The following is a 17,215-nucleotide window of genomic DNA, read 5'->3' as shown; positions in this document are numbered from 1 at the left end:
GCGTATAAGATGACTTTCTAAACCCTGAAAATCTTCTCAAAAGTTGGGAGTCGTCTTATACGCCCAGTCACCTTATACGCCGGAATATACGGTAACTGAGTTTAGATAGAGCAGTGGTGGCAAACCTATGGCACGCGTGCCAGAGGCGGCACTCAGAGCCCTCTCTGTGGGCACATGCGCCATGCCCCGGAGATGGCAACCGTCTCTCTTCAACCAGCCGCCCGCTAACTCACCGAGGTCCCACGTGGCTGGATGCATCCCAGCATGGATGGTTTCCCTCTCCCCCCCCGTCCCATCCCTCCTGGCCTCGCATGCTCTCCTTTTCCAGGGCACGACCCACTGCATTGCCTCCTCAGCTGTCGGCCGACCGTCCAGCTCAGAGGCGGCTTCTCTGAACTGCTGGTGGCGGGTTGCGGAGCCCCAGAGTGCGTGGGTCGAGGATCTGGCAGGCTGTGGCTGCTGACGGATACTGTCGGCTCCCATGCGCTCGCTGGCCTCTGTATGGGGGGGGGCGATGGTGTCAGGCAGCAGCTGCCTTGGCCCCTGCCTCGCCTTGCCCTGCGACAATGGCACCCCCGCCCTTCCTCGCCTTGCCTCACCTCACCCCGCAGGATGAACCTCCTGCCCACTGCCCCACCTGCCAGAGACCCCCTGGATCTTCCCCAACCCTGCCCGGCCCCCACAGGTGTCCCTCCCCACTAGCAACATCAAGGTGACCGCACCTACCTTGGCCACACCCACCCAGTTTGCCATGACCACCACAGCCACGCCCACCCAGTGGGCCACGCCCCCTGGCACCCGGCGATACATAAGTGGGTTTTGGGTTGCAGTTTGGGCACTCGGGTCTCTAAAAGGTTCGCCACCACTGAGATAGAGTACGTAACTATACTAAGTAATTTGGGGCTTTGCTTAATTCTTTCTCCTTTGTTCTGCTAATCACAATGAGGATGTGGGCTTCTGTTTCTCCTTTAGATTTAATTAACTAAATTAGCCTGTCATCAAAGCCTAAACTTTGGTTATTTTTTTTTTCCCCCTGTGGTTAATTAGTAAAGTAGAAACAAGCCAGAATCGTAAACTATACCGCAAGACGTGTCTGGCTAACTTTCAGAAAAAGGGAATTTTCAAAATCTTTCTCAAGTCTCCATCAGAGAAGAATAGCAGTGCCTCTCTTTTCTTTATCCAAATAATGCTGAAATATGTTTTTTTTTCCCCCAAACAAACCTAATACATAACTGCTTTTTCTAGGCCCACCCCACAATTGGATGAAAGATTTTGTACTCACAATCTCCATAATGATTGGTATCGGAGGGTGCTGGTTTGCTTATACACAGAACAGGACTTCAAAAGAACACGTTACCAAAATGATGAAAGACCTGGAAAGCCTCCAGACCGCGGAACAGAGTCTTTGTGAATTGCAAGAAAGGTACTTGAGAATGCTGCTTTTTGGATTAAGATACGGTGGAATATTCAAAGAATTTTCAAAAGAAGGATAAAATTTACTCCACAATTGTTTTTGTTGGGTATTGTTTCTGATTGTGATGATAAAGAAATTATTTTAATGTTAAACTTAATTACAGCAGCAAGGTTGTTAATAGGACAATATTGGAAGAAGGAATTTTTGCCTACTTTGCAGGAATGGTTTTTTAAAGTTTCTTACTTATCTGAAATGGCAAAAATTTCGGCTTTTTTGAAAGATCAATCGCAAGAGAAGTATCTCTTGGTGTGGAAAAGATGGATAAATTTTATACAACATAGGTATGATATTAGAAAATATTATTTAGCTTTTGAATAATTTATATTTAAAGTTTAAGATATTATTTAGAAGTGTAGAATAGTTTTCTTTTTTTTCTTTTTATTATTTTTTTATTTTCTTTTTTTCCCCCTTCTTTTTCTCCTTCTGTTTTTTATATATAATGGAGTTAAAGTACTTAACAATTCATTTATTGATGTAATCATATTTCTTTGAGGTTTATTTGGGTTTAAAAGTTTTTTCTTTTAAGTTCTAGTTAACCCTGTATTCAGCTCTGGGAAGAATGGGGGGGGGGTTTGGGGTGGGTTGGGAGGGATTGGGGAAGGGGTTTTTATTGTAAAATTGTAAAAATTTATATATATATATAAAAAGAAAGGTACTTGAGAATGCTGGGATTATGCAGACCATTAGGGCAGGGGTCTTCAAACTCGGCCCTTTTATGACTTGTGGACTTCAACTCCCAGAATTCCTCAGACCCCTGCATTAGGCTGTTCAAAAACTTTATTATAAAGCTGTTATTACATTCTCTCTACATTCAGATTCCTGTGAAAGAGGAACAAGGATGTGTTTGACTAAGCCAGTGTTTCTCAATCTTGACAATTTTAAGGCATGTGGACTTCAACTCCCAGAATTCCACAGCCAGCAACGCTGGCTGTGGAATTCTGGGTGTTGAAGTCCACATGCCTTAAAATTATCAAGGTTGAGAAACACTGGACTAAGCCAAAATGCTCCTGGCCTGATTAAGGATCGTTTCAAGAATAAAACTCGACCGATCTGTCAAGAGATTGGCAATCTTTCACTGTGCTGCCTCCACTTTTACGCCCTGCTTAGAATCGCGTTAAAGTGTTTGCCCAGTGAATTGAACCGTGCACAGAATTAGATAAATGTGGTTAATTTGTGCTAAAAATGTTTACCCCCCCCCCAAGGCTTGAAAAAGCACAGGAGGAGAATCGAACCGTCGCCGTAGAAAAACAGAACTTAGAACGCAAGATGATGGATGAAATCAGCGATGCAAAACGGGAAGCCTGCCGACTCAAAGAATTGAGAGAAGGAGCCGAGTGTGAACTCAGCAGACTTAAATACGCAGAAGAGGAGCTGGTGCAGGTATTTTTCAAGTTACATTCAAAGTTTCAGTTTCCATCTGGATCCAGCAACGCTTGCAAAGATTCTTGTGCTGGCCAAAAATCAAACTTTGAACTTTACATCTCACAGGCAATTATCCCCCCGTACATTTCTCACGATAAAGGGCTGCCCTACGATGGCTTTTGAAGGGTAGAATGGAAGGGTCCAATCTGGAATTGGATCCGATCTTTTAATACAAGGGCCTCCATCATCCTACTCTAGGTAAATAAACAATAAAGCCAGGGACAAATGAAACTGTAAATCAGCGAGGCAAATTGAGGTCAGCCACAGAAAGACATTTCAGAAACCTGGAAAGAGATGGATAAAAACGGGGTAATTTGATCTATGGAAATAGAAAACATGGAATGTCTACAGGCTACCTGTGGAGCAAACTAGAACAAGAACTAGATCAGGGGTCTTCAAACTTCACCCTTTAAGTAGTGAACTGGACAGATTCTTGCTGGAAAAAACAGATCAACACTGATGAGAACATAAGCTAAATAGGGAACTCCTAGGGAATCATCAGCACCTTGAATTTGGCCAGTAGCCTACTGGCAATCAATGCATCTTCTACTGAATTGACTAAAGCTGGTCAGCTGCATTCAGTCCCAACTGTAGCTTCGAAGTCATCGTCATTGGCAGCCCTGCATCGTTTGAATTCCAGTAATCCAATTGATAGAAGACAGGTCATTTGTAGTCAGTGCCTCTTCTACCTAAAGCAGTGGTCTTCAAACTCGGCCCTCTTATGACTCATTGACTTCAACTCCCAGAATTCCTCAGCCAGGCATGCTGGCTGAGGAATTCTGGGAGTTGAAGTCCACAAGTCATAAGAGGGCCAAATTTGAAGACCCCTGATCTAGATTCATCTTCTGTTTGGTTAACTGAAGATCTTTCTTTCAGATGTGTTAATTGACTAATCAATTCATTAACTCAATATCCTAGTCTTGCTTATAAATGTTCAACAAAGCATTGGTTCTGTCAGACATTGTCTTGGCAATATGGTTAACAGGCCGGTGCCTTTATCAAATCGAGTGCCTTCTCTTCGCTCCCCTCCCACCCCTAGGTCCGTATGGCTTTAAAAAAAGCCGAGAAGGAGTTCGAACTGCGAAGCAATTGGTCTGTTCCAGACGCGCTGCAGAAATGGCTGCAGCTCACACACGAAGTGGAAGTCCAGTACTACAACATTAAGAGACAAAATGCAGAAATGCAGCTAGCCATTGCCAAGGAAGAGGTAAAGCTGCACGGTTGAACAATTCAGGTCAAAATTGGGAAAATGAAGATGCGGGTTCGGTGGGCGGCTGACGATTGTCACCTCTCAGGACATAGGGCTATCCCTCTCACCGGTGCCGAGATGAAACTTTCTCGAGAATGTCCTTAAATGTTCCATTTGCTGCTCTGGACCTTTTTCTGGACCATCCCCTTTTTTAGAGGAGGGTGGCGGCAGGTTTTTTATTTTTATTTTTAAAATTTATAAACCGCCCCACTCCCGCAGCACTCTGGGCGGCTAACAATTAAAACAACATAAAACATGACAAAACAAACAGTACAATAACTGTCATCCAGGGGTCAGATTTTATAAACCTCAGGCCTGCCGGAAAAGCCAGGTCTTAAGCAGCTTACGGAAAACCAACAGGGTGGGAGCGGTCCTAATCTCCGGGGGGAGCTGGTTCCAAGACGTGGGCGCGATCACAGAGAAAGCCCTCCTCTGCGGCCCCGCCAAATGGCACTGCTTGGCTGACGGGACCCGAAGGAGGCCCAGCCTGTGGGATCTAACCGGACGAAGGGAACTATGAGGTAGTAGGCGGTCTCGCAAATAGCCTGGCCCTGAGCCATATAGGGCTTTAAAGGTAATGACCAACACCTTGAATTGGACCCGGAGACCAATAGGCAACCAGTGCAGCTCACGGAGGATAGGTGTAACGTGGGTGTATTGAGGAGCACCCACTATCACTCGCGCGGCTGCATTCTGGACCAACTGTAGTCTCCGAATACTTTTCAAGGGTAGCCCCATGTAGAGCGCGTTGCAGTAGTCCAAACGTGAGGTGACAAGGGCATGAGTGACTGTAAGGAGAGCCTGTAAGGAGTTCTAGAAATGAATGTTGAGAACTTAAAAAAGTTTTCCAAAAGGCCACGATTGGGACACGTCCATCTTGCTAGCCTTAAGAGGATTTGCTTCTGGAAGCGGCTGAGGTGCTCCAGGGTAACGGCGTGGTTTCAAATCATGCTGGTGGGAGGACGGGACTCTCTGCTCCTGGATCTCAAATCAGTTTCAGATGGTGTGAAAAAGAGGTAACCCCTTGAATTCTAGAATTCCACGTTCCCCTGTCCCCCATTCTTAGGGCTGTAGCCTCTGTTTTTAAGAGTTGTGCCCTGTGGTTCTAACAACCTTTCTGTTAGACCAGTGGTTCTCAACCTGTGGGTTGGGACCCCATGTGGGGTCGAACGACCATTTCACGGGGGTCACCAAACAACGCAGTCCGCCATTTTTTCCCCCTTTTCCTTAGCTGTGCCACTCCCTTTCATTCTATTGGCTTTTGAAAGCCAATAGAATAGACTCTCTTGAACAGAGTCTAATTCTATTGGCTTTCAAAAGCCAATAGGAATTGTCCAGGCTGTCTCTGCCCTGCTGAGCCCACCAAAAGTCCCATTCTGCAAATGGTGCTGCACCAGTTGAGTAGTCCTCGACTTACGACCGGTTGAGTAGTCCTCGACTTATGACCGGTTGGGGGAGGTCGCGGCATTAAAAAGGTTGAGAACCACTGTGTTAGACACAGTGCAACCAGATTTTCATGAGTTTTTTGTGATTTTCACCAATAGTAACACCAGTCATCTCTGCCTCAGTAGTAGCTAGCTCGTGAAATGATACTGCAAAAGGGATGGGGGGGGGTCTTTGAAATAAACATGGCAGAGAACTGAATGATCAAATAAGATTTCAGTCTTGACTATTAGCTCACGCTGCAGCAGCAAGCTGTTGCTGGTCATTGGTCACTGAAGACCAATGACCAAGAGCCGAGGTGGCGCAGCAGTTATAGTGCAGTTCTGCAGGCCACTTTAGCTGACTGTGTTCAGCAGGTCAGCGGTTCAAATCTCACCGGCTCAAGGTTGACTCAGCCTTCCATCCTTCCGGGGTAGGTAAAATGAGGACCCAGATTGTTGGGGGGCAATGTAAATATATATATATATATATATATATATATAATATATATATATATATATATATATATATATATATATATATATACATATATATATATATATATAAATATATATATATATTATATATATATACATACACATACACATTGCTTACTGGTGTACACCGCTTAGAGAGTGCTTGCACTTAAAGTGGTATATAAGTCTCATAAATAAAATAAAATAAAATAAATAAGACCATCTGCAGATCTCATTGACCACGGTCTCAGAGCAACATCCTGGAGTCTACCTTGGTGTCAAAAGTGAGAACATATTTGTTTCGTTTTGAAGATGCAGCTGAGATAGAATGACTCTTCAGGTACTGGCGCCAAGAAGGGAATGCCTCTCTCTTTCCCCTTCTGTGCGACTTAAAATGGCTTTTCAACCAGTGGTACAGGTACCACCTGTGGTACATTGGCACCTGGCAGGTGGTACGCGACCATTCTAGAAAAGTGGTAGTGGGGGTGGGGAATGAGCTGAACTAGTGGCAGCACCGCACAAGCCTGAGCGAGAGACGGCTGGAGCTGCAGGGCTGTCAGGGCTCAGCGGAAGTGCCAGGATCAGCGCTTCTTCGGGGCTGTCAGGGCTCAGTGGAAGCGACAGGATCAGCGCCAGGCTCCAGCTGGAGCTCGGCACTGATCCTGGTGCTTCTGCTGAGTCCTGAAGAAGCACCAATCAGCTGGAAAGCAGCACTGATCTTGGTACTTCTGCTGAGCCCAGAAGAAGCGCCGATCAACTGGAATGTTGCAGCATCTCCAGGGTCTTGTGATTTACATTCAGATGCTTGGCAACTGATTCATATTTATGACGGTCACAGTGTCCCAGGGTCATGTGAAGCGACCAAAACCTGCTGCAACCACCCAGCAGACGGGGGGGGGAATAAAAACCAAACATCCCCCACCCCACCCCTGCTGCCAATCCTCAACAGAAATGCTCACAACAATGAAAACGTCGGACAGGAGGAAGAGCGCAGCCGGGTGGGCAGGCAGGTGTCTTGCTCGGCTGTGCCTTGGGGGGCACTTTTTTCAGTGCCATTGTAACTTTGAACAGTCATTAAGTGAACTGTTGTAAGTCAAGGACTACCTATACTTCATCACTTTTTTCCTTTTTTTTTTTGATCATCAAGTTTTTGACACCTTGCTAGGCGACTGGTGGTACTCGGATGTTGCCATATCCTAAAAGTGGTACAATGGGTGAAAAGGTTGAAAAGCCCTGGCTTAAAAGAAGCCTTAAATTCCTGTGATGTTTAATTTTAGGCAGAAAAAATTAAAAAGAAGAGAAATACTGTATTTGGAACGTTACATGTTGCACACAGTTCTTCACTCGATGAAGTGGACCACAAGATTCTGGAAGCAAAGTAAGACATTGAATGGATATTGGAAATCTTGTTCTTTTTTTTTTTTTTAATGGGGCTCGGACATTTTAAATTAAAAACTCAACATAATTTGAACAAAGTCCTTCAAGCTGGTGACGCTTGAGGAAGGGATTGGATTGTCTGTAGGATGACTACAGCTTCCTGCTGATTAAATATTGTCTATTATGGCTGATATTCTCTGCTAAAATGGGCTCAAAGGCATGAATCCAGTATGGACAGTCTGTTGTTGGAAGGGTAATACACCCAGTCCTTAAGGAGACAGGTGCTCCACCTTCTTAAAAAAAAGATCCCTGGGGATTTGGCCATCTTGGAGAAATATAATCCAGCCTTGCAAAATTCTGTTAACGTCGCCTCAGAATAATCATGGTTCATCTAGTCCTGCTTCTTGTCTGGCTCACCTGGCAGGGCTGACCCTAACTCAGGGGTAGGTAACTTTGGCTCTTTTATGACTCGTGGACTTCAACTCCCAGAATTCCTGAGCCAGCATGGCTCAACTTGGAAACCTCTCCCTGTCCCCTCAGCGTGGCTGGCTCAGGAATTCTGGGAGTTGAAGTCCATCAGTCATAAAAGAGCCAAAGTTGCCTACCCCTGCCCTAAGTGATACGGTCACATGATGTGTTATGCCTATGACCACATTGATTAATGGTGATAATTCCGGTCCCACTTACCGCCGTAACTTGGGGACTATTTGTTTGTTTGTAAAATGTATTAGCCTCCCATCTTACTGCACAGTAACTCTGAGCGGCTTACAGTATGAAATGATAAAACTATATAAACTAATAATATAAATACTACTTTAAAAAAAAATCAACCTAACTAAAAAGATGGGGAGGGAAGAAGCATGATGAGATGACCTACATTTGTAACTCTTGCTGGAAAAACATGGCTCTTAAATCAGGGGTCCCCAACCTCCGATTTGTGGACCGGTATTGAGTCACGGCATGCCAGCAACCAGGCCGCAGAAACAAGCAAAGCCCCATCCGCGAGATGCAGGCAGCACACAAAACCACGCCCCCTCCGGTCCGTGGAAAACCCTCTCTCCATGTAACCGGTCCCTGGTGCCCAAAAGGTTGGGGGACCTCTGTCTTAAATGAAGTAATACACAACCTAGGTGTTCTTGTGGACCCATAGCACCAGGTAGATGCTGTAGCCAGGAAAACCTTTGGCCAGCTTCAGCATTTCTGTCAGCCAGGTTGTTTCTTGCCCCAGCCCTGCATAAACTCATTTCTCAGTTACCTTAGTGCAATTTTACAAAGGGTTGCTCTTGAGCAGTGGTGGCGAACCTATGGCACGCGTGCCAGAGGCGGCACTCAGAATCCTCTCTGTGGGCACATACGCCATCACCCCAGCCTCACCTCCCCCCGTGACTCCCTCCTCACCATCAGCCCCCTGGAGGAGAGTCGCCCCCGAGCGCGGCCCACGCAGAGCAGCCCAGCCAAACACATGGCAGCCAGGCAACAGGGACAAGACTCCACCCTCATACCCCATTGTGTGCAATTGATGATGTGGGGTGTGGGCGGAAGGCATGGCTGCCATCGCTCTGCTGGGCCGCCTGGGCGGGCTGTGGAGGCGGTGGGTGGCCCTGTGGGTGGGCAGGACGGGGGCGGGTCTGAGTTTTGTGCACTCGGTCTCTAGGAGGTTCGCCATCACTGCTCTTGAGGATAGTGTTGCTGACCGGTATTTAAATATCACGGTGGCTATGTGACATGGCTTGTTTTAACCTCTGGCCTCTTCCCAGGAAAGCACTTTCTGAATTAACCACTTGCTTGAGAGAGAGACTCTACCGATGGCAGCAGATTGAGAAGATCTGTGGCTTTCAAATAGCCTACAACTCAGGACTGCCCAGTCTGACCTCCTCCCTCTACTCTGATCACAGTTGGGTAGTCATGCCACGAGTTTCCATTCCGCCCTACCCAATCGCGGGGGGAGTCGACGACCTCGATGAAGATACCCCTCCCATTATTTCCCAGTTTCATGGTACGTGGTGGGGGATATCTCCGATGACCTTGGACGACCGGGGTGGGGGCGTGGGAGACACACCTTTGTGGCTGGAGTCTAAAGCTCTGAAATACAATAGTCCTTAACTTACGGCCACAATCGAGTCACAGAATTGCTGTTGCTAAGCGAGACAGTTTTTAAGTGAGCTTTGTCCTATTTTATGAACCTTCCTTGCTCCAGATGTGAGGTGAATCCCTGCAGTTGTTGAGATATTAGCACAGTGTCCGAATAGCAAACTCAAAATAAAGGAACCTTCAAGGCAGGGGTATTCAAACTTGGCCGCTTTAAGACGTGTGGACTTCAACTCCCAGAATTCCTCAGCCAGCCTGAGGAATTCTGGGAGTTGAAGTCCACACGTCTTAAAGCGGCCAAGTTTGAAGACCCCTGCTTCAAGGCTTTGAAGCACTATGAAAGATAAACTTTACTGAACGCACCTCAAGGAACGGAAGAAGTAAAACCAGCTCTGGTTTTCCTGCGCTAAAATCTGCCTGGTTAACAATAGCTTCCCTTAACCCCCACCCACCACTTGTTCACGTTGCCCAATCATATACGAGGGCAATTCGGAAATAAACCTCCGTTTGGTTATCAACGACGGACACTCGTGGATACAGAACTTTCATTATACACATTAGAAAACTGCAACATTGCGTTACTTTCTGACATCACCGCCATTCAAATTGAGGCACTTGTTACAACGTTTTACAAGGTTTGAAATTCCTTAGTTGGAGTTGCTCGGCGCCAAATCTGGGCTATAGGGGGGGAGATCAAAAACATCCCAATGGAACAGTTTCAACAGTCCTTGGGTTGCGTCTAGCGGTGTGCGGGCGAGCATTATCACGAACCATGTTTAAATTTATTTGCCTTCAGCCCAAATCATCCAGTGTGGCTTCAATTCTGAGAACATTCCAAATTCTGGTGTACCTTTTTAGAAGGACCCCTGGTCCTTCACATGTTGCTGAACTAAATTGCCCCCACCACCCTGACAAAGTCTGTAGCTCAGCAACCTGTTCTTTACCCCTGAGGATGGCTTCAAATAAAGTAGGGTACTTGTATCGTTTTGTTCTGATCTGTGCTTGGTGTTTCTCGTCGCCTGTGTGACAATGCATTCTCCCGCCCGATACGTTTGAAGCCAGGCAAAATTTCAGTTGGCACTTTTAAAGCCGATGCCAGTAAAATTCCAATTTTCCAATGAAACCGACACAGGCAGCGAGACAGTTTCTGTTAAATATTGTGAGTCAGGTGGCCTGTTTTACTAGGCCAGGGGTAGGCAACCTTGGCTCTTTTATGACTCGTGGACTTCAACTCCCAGAATTCCTGAGCCGGCCTGGCTCAGCTTGGAAGCCTCTCCCTTTCCCCTCAGTGTGGCTGGCTCAGGAATTCTGGGAGTTGAAGTCCATGAGTCATAAAAGAGCCAAGGTTGCCTACCCCTGTACTATGCGATTACTAAAGCTACAGGGAAATGGCATCAAGTGGAGCTCAATTTCACCCTTGCCTTGTCTGTCTCCTTGGCTGTTGTGTTTTAAAGAAGAGTATTAGGAAGGGGGAAAAAAAAAACACCTCCATTTTATAAAGAAAGGACTTTTCAGAGCGTCTTTCTGTCTTCATGGAGCAGAGTAATGTTTTGGAGTGATGAATGGCTTCTGAATCCGGTTCTGTTCTTCTCAGGGTCTGTTGTGAAAACCACCACCTTAGCAAGGAGCAGCAGCGTGTACCGCTCCAGGCGAAATGTTGTGCCATCATCGCCTCAGTTGCAACACACAGCACAAACACAACCCACTGCGCACACACCAGCCACCCTGCAATCTGCAGACCCAGACCTCCTTTCGGTGTCCAGTTGTCCTGCTGTTTACCGTACGGAAGAGGAGGAGGAGGCGATTTACTTCACTGCTGACAAGCAATGGTATGAACCTTGGCGCATTCATGTACAGACCAAATTAGAATAGATCAGGGGTCTTCAAACTTGGCCCTTTTAGGACTTGTGGACTTCAACTCCCAGAATTCCTCAGCCAGGAATTCTGGGAGTTGAAGTCCACAAGTCCTAAAAGGGCCAAGTTTGAAGACCCCTGGAATAGATGATAAGAGGATGAACTCTGGGCATTAGCACACTCTGAACATTAGTGCAGAAAAGAAATATATATATATATATATATATATATATATATATATATATATATATATATATATATATATATAGACAGACAGACAGATAGATAGATAGATAGATAGATAGATAGATAGATAGATATATAGATATACCGTAAATACCAGTGTATAAGACGACTTCCGCGAGCGCTGAAATCGGCGCCAAAGACGGGGGTCATCTTATACGCCCGAGTCGTCTTATACGCCGGAAATACTGGTAGTTTCCGGCGTATAAGACGACGTTCTAGGAATGCGGCCCGGCTATAAAGACGGGGGTCGTCTTATACGCCGGGTCGCCTAATACGCTGGCATATATGGTGTATATGTGTGTGTGTGTGTGTGTGTATATATATATATATATATATATATATATATATATATATATATATATATATCCAAAATAAAATGAACACCAAGGTATTGACTAAAACTATAAAAGTTTAATTTAAAATCGCCAAGCTTTTGCCGTCACCTGCCGGCATCATCAGGGCTGGACCGCTCGGGTGTGGGAGAGTCATTTTTATAGGCAAGCCGGTGACGAGATCGAGAAGCTGAGTGCAGACTTCGGCTTGCCTATAAAAATGACTCTCTCACCCTGGCGGCCCAGCCCTGATGATGCCGGCAGGTGACGGCGAAAGCTTGGCGTTTTTAAATTAAACTTTTATAGTTTTAATCAATACCTTGGTGTTCATTTTATTTTGGATATGAATATTCCCAGGGTTCATATTTTAGATCAGGGGTCCCCAAACGAGGCGACTTTAAGACTTGGGGACTTCAACTCCCAGAATTCCTCCGGTCTTAAAACTGGCAAGTTTGCAGACTCCTGCCTTAGATTAGGAAGTGAGATTGTATTATTATTATTAATATTATGGTTAATCTTCCATTTGATTCACAGTCTGGGACTGGTAAAAACTTAAAAGTTGAAGTCCTAACCTAAGGGAGCATCTGAGTATATGGGCAGTTCCGAGTCAGGTGGTTTTTTTGCAGGGTCAGAATATTCAGGTCCAATAAAATTTCAAAATTTCCCAAAGGCAGCCCTTATGGGTATTGCTCCAATTGTGTAGTGTGTATGTGTGTGTGTGTGTGTGTGTGTGTGTGTGTGTGTGTGTGTGTGTGTATATATATATATATATATATATATAATGTATGTATGTATGTATTTATTTATGAGACTTATATACCGCTTTAAGTGCAAGCACTCTCTAAGCGGTGTACACCAGTAAGCAATGTATATATATATTTACATTGCCCCCAACAATCTGGGTCCTCATTTTACCTACCCCGGAAGGATGGAAGGCTGAGTCAACCTTGAGCCGGTGAGATTTGAACCGCTGACCTGCTGAACACAGTCAGCTAAAGTGGCCCGCAGTACTGCACTCTAACTGCTGCGCCACCTCGGCTCATTATATTTATTTGCTACCTATCTCGTTTTGAGGTGACTCTTTGGGTAGAGCTGGACACATCCATGAAGCTTTCTTGGATAATAGAGATTATTGCCTTCTTTGGAAGTTTTTTTTTAAATATTTCTAGTCCAATTCCTGGGACTCCAACATAGACCTCCATCCAGATACTAACCAGGATTTGCTCAGCTTTCTAGATTAGTCACAACTGGCTAACACTGCCGCCTAGTGACACCTTTGAAATGTAGCTCTAATTGTCTATAGGGCCTTGCATATCAAACCAAGGATTACAAATAGCCGGACGTTTAGAGCTACACAGGCTGGTTTTTCTGCCACAATTCACAAAGGAATTGCCAGTGTTTAGGCTGTTGAGATGGAAGCCACCGATGGCGAAGCCAGTGCAAGGGACTTTCTGCATAATTCAACTCTTGAGTTTCTTAATATGTTCAGTAGGCAAAAATTATCCAGTGACCTTCTATATCGTTAGAAATATCACTGCTATGATTGTATGCTCTCAGCTGTGGCAACTGGGGCTCGGGTTTTGTTGAAATCTGCAAGTTACCTCCCCTCTGGTCTAAAGCCTTAAAATGAGATAATGGGAAAGCCGTGGAAGGTTTTTGCACGTATTGTTTCCTTCATCTTTCTTTAAATTATATACATTTTATATACCATTTGTTAGTCACCTGCAAACTGTAGAAAACGGCAGCGTTGGTAAGTTGATGGTGTGTTTGGGGTTGCAAACTGAGCTAAAACCGTGTAAACAATTTTTTTTCTGACCTCTTTACACAGAAATTTCTGTAATTTTTAGCGCTTTGGGAATATAGTGTTGGATTAGATCAGGGGTAGGCAACATTGGCTCTTTTAGGATTCGTGGACTTCAACTCCCAGAATTCCTGAGCCAGCATGGCTCAGCTTGGAAACCTCTCCCTGTCCCTTCAGCATGGCTGGCTCAGGAATTCTGGGAGTTGAAGTCCACGAGTCATAAAAGAGCCAAGGTTGCCTACCCCTGGATTAGATAAACAGTTGTTATTTCTAAACATTCTTAATTAATTACACAAATGTTTTCATATATCGGGGTGTCAAAGTCGCTGTCTCACGTGACGTGTCGTGATATATCACAACTTTTTTCCACTTGCCAGAGCTGGGGTGAACGTAGCTTCCGTGTGACACATTGGACCCAGGGGCCGGCAGTTTAACATCCCTGATATACATACATACATACATACATACATACATACATACATACATACATACATACCGTATATGCCGGCGTATAAGATGACTTCCGAAGCGCTAAATCGGTGCCAAAGACGGGTCGTCTTATATGCCGAGTCGTCTTATATGCCGGAAATACTGGTAGTTTCCAGCGTGTAAGACGACATTCTAGGAATGCAGCTCAGCGATAAAGACGGGGGTCGTCTTATACGCCGGGTCGCCTAATACGCCGGCATATACGGTACATACATACATACATATATATGCTGAAAAATTTGCATAAAAATACGACTCCTGGGCATGTCTATGGTACAAATAAAATACGAATACCAGGAGAATATAAATATAAAAATATACTTTACTAAAAGCTGCCGAGCTTTTCATGGATGCCCCCAGGGTGGAAAATGAAAAGAAAAAGGAGATGAGGGTCAATATTATGGGAGGAAATAAGGATAAAGGGGGGGTTTTGGAGGAGATGAGTGTTAGTAATGGAGTGGTGGGAGGAATGAACTGGGAGAACGATAGAAGGCACTTCCTGCAAGGAGAGTAATAAAGAAACACCTGGAACACAAATTAACCGGCCGGGACCGGTGACGCGTCCAGGAGCCGGGTGCAAATGTCAGCCAAACCCATTTAAGTCATCATTGTTTATTGGCTCCTTAGCCCTGATGATGTTTGGAGTTCCCAAATGAAAGTTCGGCAGCTTTTAGTAAAGTTTATTTTTATATTTATATTCTCCTGGTGTTCGTATTTTATTTGTACCATACATATATATATATATATATATGTAGGTCTTTGGTTATTTGGGTTTTCTCCTGCGTAAAATTGGAAGTGTCTTGGCGACGTTTCGACAAAGTCCCATTCGTCATCTTCAGGCTGGTGTTTTCGGCTTCGTGCTTCTAGGAGCATTTGGTTTTGTGTGCTGCCTGCATTCCATGGATGGGGCTCTCCATGTTCGTGTGGACCGGTTCCTGGCATGCCGCGGCCTGGTACCGGTCCACAGACCGTAGGTTGGGGACCCCTGGATTAGAGTGATTGTCTAGATTAACCGGATCTCTTGTCTCCTCTGCGTTGTAGGGAAGCTCAGGATGCAGGTTCCGAATGCGACTCCTTCAATTCTTCCACCGGAAGGAAGCAGTCTCCTCCTTCAAGCCTTGACATCTATCAACCCCTGTCACCTCAAAAGACGTCCCAGGAAGATGTCTCCTTAGAACAGTCCTCTACCGGAGACTCTTCCTCCCTCACCGCCGATATTTCCAGGGGTTCGCCGGACTGCGTGGGGCTGACAGAAACTAAAAGTATGATCTTCAGTCCCGCGAGCAAGGTGTACAACGGCATTCTGGAGAAGTCCTGCAGCATGAACCAGCTCTCCAGCACCGCTCCTATCCCTAAGCCTCGGCACACCTCGTGTTCTTCCACCAGCAGTGAAAGCCGAGCCGGGCACGAACCTTCTCCCGTCTCCCGGATCAGTAGCGTTTCACACGACCTGTATCAGAACGGAGAGCGAAGCAAAAAATCGTCCAAAATCAAGAGCCTTTTCAAGAAGAAGCCCAAGTAAGGCTGCTGGAGGAGAGATTTTTTTTTTCCCAACTACGGCATTCTTTTGACTTTCTGGTCATTATTACTGTTGTTATTATTATTATTATTTAAATTAAGAATGTAGTTGTCAGACTTTCCTAGGTTTGTGCAGCACAGCAAGAAAATCTCTTAGGTCAAGTCTTTTTTTTTTTCTTCCTTCTCTCCTGTTTTAAAGTCACCTTGCATCCGCTGTCAGTGAGAATTTTCAGTTTCAAGACAGTTTTACAGTCGGTTTGTCTATTTATTTCAGCTTTTTTTTTTTTTTAGTTTATATATAAAACGTTTTTAAAATTTGAAAAAAAAAATATATATATATATAAATCAGCAACACTTTAACACAAGCTTTAACGGACTTGTAAAGCCTTCACGGGCTTGTCAATTTTTCTTTCCTTGTTTACCAGAGCATCTTCTTAATCTTTCCATAGAAGCTATGGCATTGTGGACTGGACACGGGGCAACTTTTGAATGAAGTACAACGACTTAAATTGCACTACTGTTCTCCTGACTGGAAAGTTATCTTTGCAAGCGAAACGGTTTTAAACTCGTCAAAATAAAAGAAAAAGATGGGCTGGTTCAGCAGTTGGGGTTTTTTTTTTTAAGGTGGTTTCTATGTAAAAGCTAGCATTTCTAACCGTTGATTTTTGGAACTGGAACCTCATTTTAAAATGCATTTAATTAACCTAACGGATTGGCTCCTGTTGTAAAGATAATCCAGAGACTTCACTATGATCTTATGGCATTGCACAGGCTGACTGGGTGGAAATGTATGTCGAGAGAAGGAGCTTCTGATTCCATATCCAAGTGGTAAAATGTCGGTCTTTTTACCAGGATGGACTTTCTCAGATATTCACAAAGTTTAAACCTGGGTGAGGGAGAAATGTGGGCGCTTGTTTACAAACTTTGACGGTGAGAAGATGGTTGATTTGTGAATATTTGTACTGTGGCAAAGATAATAAATTGAAAATCCTATTGTGCCATGACTGGTTTGGATCGTAGACGTTCCCTTTTCCAAGTCAAACTTTTTGGGTTTTTGTTCTTATATGTAATGGTACGTACACGTTACTTGCTGTGTTGTCTATATTCTCTTTATTGCAGACATGTCAAACACAAGGCCCGGGGGCCGGATACAGCCCGCGAAGTGGTTTCATGTGGCCCGTGAAGCCATCCTGGAAACAGTGAGGGAACGGCCCCCTCTGCCTTGGCCCTGGCCCAGGCCAGCCGGGAGCCAATGTACAATTTTGTGGTGGCCATCTTGGCACTTGCCCTGGTGGACCATGCCTTGGCACTTGCCCTGTTCCCACCCCCTCCTGCCAGAGACCCTCAGATCTGTCCCACTCCTGCCCAGGCCCCCACAGGCACCCTTGACGTGAATGATGTAGAAATGGCCATGCCCACCCAGTAGGCCACACCAACTCCATCCACACCCACCCAGTAGGCTGCACC

The 17,215-nt window shown here is 45.1% G+C and overlaps 1 protein-coding gene across 1 annotated transcript in view; it reads left to right on the top strand.

Annotated features, from left to right (window-relative positions):
- The window catches only part of STIM2 (stromal interaction molecule 2), a 99,486-nt gene extending 82,734 nt beyond the window's left edge, over positions 1 to 16,752 (top strand). Inside the window, exons 6-13 of the mRNA XM_039329865.1 lie at positions 1,246 to 1,423; positions 2,677 to 2,854; positions 3,936 to 4,103; positions 7,321 to 7,421; positions 9,178 to 9,416; positions 11,103 to 11,337; positions 15,272 to 15,748; positions 16,198 to 16,752. Coding sequence (XP_039185799.1) covers positions 1,246 to 1,423; positions 2,677 to 2,854; positions 3,936 to 4,103; positions 7,321 to 7,421; positions 9,178 to 9,416; positions 11,103 to 11,337; positions 15,272 to 15,748; positions 16,198 to 16,237 — 1,616 coding nt within the window. The 3' untranslated portion in view covers positions 16,238 to 16,752. The remainder of the gene's footprint in view (positions 1 to 1,245; positions 1,424 to 2,676; positions 2,855 to 3,935; positions 4,104 to 7,320; positions 7,422 to 9,177; positions 9,417 to 11,102; positions 11,338 to 15,271; positions 15,749 to 16,197) is intronic.
- The last annotated feature ends 463 nt before the right edge of the window (positions 16,753 to 17,215 follow it).

Source organism: Crotalus tigris, unplaced genomic scaffold (genome assembly GCF_016545835.1).
Source record: "Crotalus tigris isolate CLP2741 ecotype Arizona unplaced genomic scaffold, ASM1654583v1 scf7180000024420.512544, whole genome shotgun sequence".
In the NCBI taxonomy this organism is placed as follows: domain Eukaryota; kingdom Metazoa; phylum Chordata; class Lepidosauria; order Squamata; family Viperidae; genus Crotalus; species Crotalus tigris.
This window is presented reverse-complemented; position numbering and strand designations above follow the sequence as displayed.